The 7,791-nt window shown below is 37.4% G+C and overlaps 1 protein-coding gene across 2 annotated transcripts in view; it reads left to right on the top strand.

Moving 5' to 3' along the window:
• Positions 1-1,317: 1,317 nt before the first annotated feature.
• Positions 1,318-7,791, top strand: part of LOC115222628 — a 102,637-nt gene continuing 96,163 nt past the window's right edge. For both annotated transcript variants that reach the window (XM_029792936.2, XM_029792934.2), the window contains exon 1: positions 1,318-1,519. In XM_029792936.2, the coding sequence (XP_029648796.1) occupies positions 1,451-1,519 (69 nt within the window). In that variant the 5' untranslated portion in view covers positions 1,318-1,450. The remainder of the gene's footprint in view (positions 1,520-7,791) is intronic.

The following is a 7,791-nucleotide window of genomic DNA, read 5'->3' as shown; positions in this document are numbered from 1 at the left end:
AACATATAGATATATATATATATATACATATACGACGTCCTTCAGCTGAGATAGAGTGAGAATTACCCATGAGTATTAATTTCCTATATGGAATTAGCATGCTAATCTGATGCATCTTGCTCGCAGAGGGAAGGGTTTTCTTTCTTGTCAATACAAAGAAACCATGTGCTTTTTGTGGCTAAGGAGTTTACGACTCCTATATCTAGCAATGCTTGTGCTCACTGCACCCTTGTCACTCTTAGTGACGGTGAATTATTTCCTTGCTGGTTTTAAAGTGCTGCTAGCCACCTTGATTATTTTATAAACATATACATGGGTACATACATACACACATACATACATACATACACACATACATACATACACACACATGCATACATACATACATACCTACTTACATTCATACATACATACACACACACATGCATACATACATACATTCATACATACATACATACATACATACATACATACATACATACATACATTCATACATACACACACACATGCATACATACCTACTTACATTCATACATACATTCATACATACATACATACATACATACATACATACATACATACATACACACACACATGCATACATACATACCTACTCACATTCATACATACATTCATACATACATACATACATACATACATACATACATACATACATACATACATACATTCATACATACATTCATACATTCATACATACATACGTACATACATACATACATACATACACATATACATATATATATATATATATATATATATATATCATCATCATCATCATCATTTAGCGTCCGCTTTCCATGCTAGCATGGGTTGGACGGTTCAACTGGGGTCTGTGAAGCCAGAAGGCTGCACCAGGCCCATATATATATATATATATATATATATATATAAAATATTATTTGAGACAAAACCACTATTTTGCAAAACAAACAAGGAAAGACTTAATCAATACATAAAATTTAATAAATAGTCAAAAAAACCGCCACTACAATCGTTTCTTGTCTTGATCGACAATCTTCAGGTGGACTTCCAATAATTCAGTTACAAATTTTATTATATATATATATATATATGAACATATACATACACATATATGCCAATTGTATCAGTTCACCAGTATATGTAAATTGGTATATGCAAATACTTACATGCATGCATACATACATGTGTGTGTGTTTTTAAGCGTGAGTGGGTGTGTGTGTGTGTACACATATATATATACACTGCATGTAGAGATACATGCATAAAGTAAATTGATTCCTTTTTCTGTATATTTATCTGCTTCTACTGCTGCTGCTGGTGGTGGTGGTGGTAAAACTGCTACTACAGTGCTATTATAGTTATCATTGGTTTAGGTGTTGCTGCCGTTGTTTTCGCCGTCTTTTAGTTGGGCTTTAAATGTCAGCTGTATAGAAAACTAAATATCTGAATGGAGAATAGAAACTCAATGAATCTAATTGATGCTGCTATGCTGTTCACTAGCCACCAACATCGTATGGTAAAACAAATTCTACATTATTTTGAATTTTCTGTTAGGAAAACCAACTTCTCTGCTTCTGTTGGTCTGTTTCTCAGTCACTTTCTCTCTCTATCTAATTATCCACCCATTCTCCTATCTATGTATCTATCAATATATCTACCTACCTATCTATCTATCTATCGACCTACCTATCTATCTACCTACCTACCTATATCTATCTGTCTGTCTATCTATCTACCTACCTACCTACATACCTATCTATCTATCTATCTATCTGTATATCTACCTACCTATCTACCTATCTATCTACCTACCTACCTATCTATCTACCTACCTACCTATCTATCTATCTATCTATCTATATCTACCTACCTACCTATCTATCTATCTATCTATCTATCTATCTATCTATCTATCTATCTATCTATCTATCTATCAATCTATCTATCTACCTACCTACCTACTACCTACCTACCTACATACCTACCTACCTATCTATCTATCTATCTATCTATCTATCTATCTATCTATCTATCTATCTATCTATCTATCTATCTATCTATCTATCTATCTATCTATTTATCTATCTATCTATCAATCAATCAATCTATCTATCTATCTATCTGTTTAGCTATCTACCCTTCAATCCTTTTGTCTCTCAAACAATTTAAGTATTTATTTGTCCACCAATGTATCTGGTTGCTTACCTTTCTAGTTACCTATCTCTGTATATTATGCATGTATCTATGTAATGTGATGTTTGTGTATATATATGTATGTTATATTAGTATTTTGCTTGTCAAGTCTATCTGTCATCTATCTACTTACTATCTTTTTATCCTATACCTATCATTTCTCCCCACTCTCCATCTATTTATTTATCTTACCCATTTACATATCCATTGTCTATTCATCTGTGTACGTACCTACCAATCTATCTGTCTAGCTATTTTTAAATAACTAATTTTCAATGTGATTGTCTATCCATTAGCTTGATTAGTTATGTATGTATGTATGTACGTATGCATACATGCATGTGTGTATATGTGTGCGCGCGCGTACGTGTGTGTATCTATCTACCTACCCATCTATCTATCTATCTATCTATCTATCTATCTATCTATCTATCTATCTATCTATCTATCTATCTATCTATCTATCTATCTATCTAGCTATCTACCTACTTACCTACATATCTATCTATCTATCTATCTATCTATCTATCTATCTATCTATCTATCTATCTATCTATCTGTTTGTCTATCAGTCTGTCTCTCTGTCTGTCTATCTAACACTGACTTTTATCTTCATCACCACCGTCATTAGTGGACTTAATTTTTAGTCAATGCCTTCCTTTAATACCATATGCGTAACAATAATAATGCAACAGCAAAAAAAACAAAAGAAAAATGATAATATTAATAACAATGATCGTTATCATTTCTATCCGCTTTCCGTTTTTCATTTAATTAACATATTTCATTTGATTATTGCTTATTAATTTAATGAGATTTTCTTTCCTGTTGCGTTTGTTACACGAGCTTGCAAAGTGTGACATGACATAACACGACAAATCGTTTAAGGCGGGAAGATGGTTGGTTTACATTGACTAATGAATTACATAGAAAACATGAAATAAACACCGGCGTTTTGTTGTTGTTGTTGTTATTGCTTGTGTCGATCCCTTTCCTTCGATGTCAGATCCGACTGAGCAGACTTATCAAAAGCGTTCCAATTACGACCACTGATTTTTAAAAAAGTTATTTTCTTCTTCATGCTTCGATGTATTCATCAACAGCAGTCATTTAAAATTCTAAATAAGGTAAACAAGGTAGGAAGTTTTACGCTTCCCATTTTGTAAGGAGTCATCTAAGAGAAATTTATATTTTATCTGCTGTTTCTATAAGGTTGATATATATATATACCGGAGTAAACACATAATTGTGAAACAAGGTGGAAAAAAGAGTACTCAAATACCAGTGGTAGAGTAATATGCTAGTATATATATATATATATATATATTATATAATATATATATATATATATATATATATATATATATATATATATATATACATATACATATACATATATATATACACACACACATATATATGTATGTATACGCGCGTGTGTATACATACATACATTACCGTTTTAAATGGTATCAGAATATCAGGTAAATACTAGTGAAACGCGACACACACCGGTACACACACTATAATAAAAAATACTTTAGTTGGCGCGCCTCTGTATATATATATATATATATATATATATATATGTACAGACGTGCACCAACTAAAGTATTTTTTATCATATACACACTCATGTAAGCGTGTAACAAATATCTTTGTATATGTTTATGTACGCATATGTGTTCCAACGTGTGTCAAAGTGTACGTAGGCATGTGTTTGTGCGGAAATTTCTGTGTGAGAGAGTGTGACGGGTGCTCGACAGAATGGTTGAATTCGCATCGCATCCATTAAATTCAAGGCTCGATATCCACTGCGCCTCCCCTTAAGCAAGAGACTTGTGTTACTATTGAATCTGTTTCGCCTTAATCCTTGCCTGTGAAATATGCGTGGATAGCAGCTGTGTGTAAAGTATGTCAGATGGATTTGAGATCTAATTCAAAGAACCATTTCCGCTAGCATGTCAAGCCGGTTCTGGCTAGAATCACAAGCATTTGTAGAAAACTCAGCTACTAGCACTAGTAGAAATGATGATAGTTTTAATACAGGGAGAAAGTGAAAGTTGGATTTTTTTTTTTAATCTTACGGGAAAAAAAGCGCGCATGCACATGCACACACATAAACACGTGTGCGTGCCTGTACACATACAGTTTCACGCACACGTTTCACAATTACTATGTGCGTGTATGTGTATGTGTGCGTGCGCATGTGTATATATCTTTATCATTAATCTTTTGCTTGTTTTGCATTGGTCTGCAGCCATGCTGTGGCACCGCCTTGAAGAACTTCTAGTCGACTCCGGTAATTATATTTTAAGTCGGAAACTTATTCTATGAATCTGTTTTGGCCGAACCGCTAAGTTTCAGTGACGTAAACACACCAACACCGGTTGTCAAGTGGTAGTGGGAAACAAACACACACACACAAAGAAACACACAGACACAAAGACACACACACACACGCGCCGCGCGCGTATATTAAATAATTGATAGGGAAGATAGACATACTGTAAGTTTTATTTAGCCTGACGATCGTTTCGGCTTACATCTGCACTGCTCCCTTGTGGGTGGGGAACGATATAATGGAATCGATTGCACTCCACAAAGCAGAAGAAACCTCATCAGAGTACACGATACATTACAGTGTTATAATATGTACATTTCGTTCCTGCGACTAAAGTGCAGTACCACGGATGACGCCTGGTAGCCGTATGTGGTGAACGTGCTCTCAAGGTACACTACTAGGGACATACCCAAAACAAGGTTTGGATACAACATTTTAAAGTAATTTATTTAAACCCAGAACTATATCGCTGGGCAGCAAGCTTCTTACCACAGAGCCACCCCTTATCTTTAACTTGTTTCCGTCATTAGACTGCAGCCGCACTGGGGCGATGCCTTGAAGAATTTTCTAGTCAAAGGAATCACCCCCAGTACTTATTTTAAAAACTTGGTACTTATTCTATGGAGTCTCTTTTGCTGAACCGCTAAGTCACAGGACGTAAGTACAACACTGGTTGTCACATGGTGGTGGGACATCTTCAGATACAAAGTAACACTCTTACACACACGCATATAAATGACGGGATTCTTTCAGTTCCTGTCTACCAAATCCACTGACAAGGCTTTGGTCGGCTCGAGGCTATAGATGCTACGCAGTGTGACTGAACCCGGAACCATGTACTTGCGAAGAGAAGCAAACTCCTTACCACACAACCATGTCTGTGCTTATATATATGTATGCTTTGAATTTATGTATGTATGTATGAATATACTCTTTTACTTGTTTCAGTCATTTGACTGCAGCCATGCTGGAGCACCGCCTTTAGTCGAACAAATAAGCCTAGTACTTATTCTATCGGTCTTTTTTGCCGAACCGCTAAGTTACAGGGACGTGAACACACCAACATCGGTTGTCAAGCGATGGTGGGGGGACAAACAGACATACACACATACACGACGGGCTTCTTTCAGTTTGCGTCTACCAAATCCACTCACAAGAAGACACTTGCTCAAGGTGCCATGCAGTGGGACGGAACCCGGAGCCATGTGGTTGGTAAGCAAGCTACTTGCCACACAGCTACTCCTGCACCTATAGTCGAATGAATCGGCCCCATGTTGGTAGGTTTGCTGTGGTAGTTCGTGCTTTGGGGTTGACTATCAGCACCAAGAAGACCGAAGCCTGGGATAGAATATACTCGAGATTCAAGTCTGATGATTGACAAGAATCCACTCAAATGGGTCAGGCCACTTAAATATCATGGAAATTCACTAAACTTTAAGAATACTTTTTATGACGAAATCAATGTTAGAATATCTAAAGCTGCACCATTTGTGGGGTGGACACGGTATCAATCTAAACACTAAAATTTGTATTTGCAAATCTTGTATTTTGAGCACACTCTTGTACGTGGCAGAAGCACAGACTCTCTTCTACAGACATATAAAGAAACTTGAAACCTTGCACATGTGCTGTCTTCGCAAAACTGGCAACATAAAATGTCAGAATTTTAGAAAAATGTATCGAAAGCATACTATTGAGAATTCAGTGCAGATGGGCAGAATATGTTCGAATGAAAGATGATCGCATTCCGAAAATTATTTTCTATGGCCAACAAGTAGAGGGATACCATGGTAAAAGAAGACCGATCTTTAGGTATAAGGATAAGTTAAAGCAAGCGCTAAAATCTCTACAGCTTAATTTGACATCTTGGAAAATTCATTGACTAGACTGATCTGCATGACGTAAAATGTGACACGCTGCATTAAAACAATTTGATTTAATGAAACAAAGTTATATCCTGCAATCAACAGACATATTTGTCCAGTCCCTGACAAAATCAAAAATCATCAGTGTCCCCTTGGTGACGTTTGAGCAAAATCCATACCTGAACTCAAATTACATTCATTTCAAATAGATGCAGTTTCTTTTATCTTTTTAATCCATTCCTTCCAACACTCATACGACGGTAGGACTTTATATACATATGTGTGTGTGTGTGTGTATGTACATGTGCATGTGTGTGTGTGTATATGCGTGTGTGTGTATGTGTAAGGTTGTTTGTTATGATCGGTCAGAGAGTGACCATTGGTTTCGCGCCTGTAAAGCGCTTATCTATATAGGTGACTCGTCAAGCTCAAATGGCCGGAGGCACATAACATCTTCACAACTACTGCTAAGTATAGTGTAAAGTGACCGAGCATGATAAGGCTGGCATTTTGTACACACGCACACACACACACATACACACACGGATGGTTAACTATTATGGTCGATAAAGTCCAAAGTAGTATTTTGTTCATTCGTGTACCCTCTTGGTCACAGTCAGATGCACAATGGCGGTCACATGCTGGACACATAGTGAAATGCTCTTTTGTGTCAGGTTTAGCTTTCATCGCTGTATCACCGCGCACTTTTCTACTTTGCTGACTCGTCTTTCATTTTCGTAGGCTTCTGTTCCCTTGGGAATTGTTTGCCTCCATTCAGACCTGTTCGTGACCATGATTTCCCATTGTTCTTCATCAATGTCACATTTCTGGAGGGAGTTTTTCAGGGTGCCTTTATAGTGAAGCTTTGGCTGATCTCTTGGCCAATTGCGCTTTGTCAGTTCACTGTAGAACTGCTTTGGTAACCTGTTTTCCAGCATGCGCATGAGGCTTCCAGAGTAGGAGCTGACGTCTGTAGGGGACTGAAATGTCGCTGTGGTAAGCCCCTCGATTCTACAGGTGTTCACGCTCTGTCTTGCCGCTTAAATGCTGGTTGTTTCCCTCGTCACGCTTGGCTAATTCTGGAGCCAGTGGGATTTTCCAGAAGTGATGGGAAGAGACCAAATGGTCTTACCCTCTGCTTCTGGGTAAACGGTAGGTAGGTGTCTCAACTGGGACGTCACAGTCTGTGACTATTTTGCTCCCTCCCACATCCTGGATTCTGCTGTAAATGGGAGGGTCACTGCTTCCGTAGCCAAACGGAACAAAAGCCCGAAGTATTGGGACCTGGCAGTGAACCATCTCTTTCAGCCTGTGGTGGTGTCTAAGGCGTTTGGAGGGACTGGGCCTCTAACGGCGAAGTTCTTGTCATCGTTGGCAGCTTGCCTT

The sequence above is a fragment of the Octopus sinensis genome, linkage group LG20 (genome assembly GCF_006345805.1).
Source record: "Octopus sinensis linkage group LG20, ASM634580v1, whole genome shotgun sequence".
Lineage (NCBI taxonomy): Eukaryota > Metazoa > Mollusca > Cephalopoda > Octopoda > Octopodidae > Octopus > Octopus sinensis.
The sequence above is the reverse complement of the archived record's forward strand: the minus strand, read 5'-3'. Positions and strand labels throughout refer to the sequence as shown.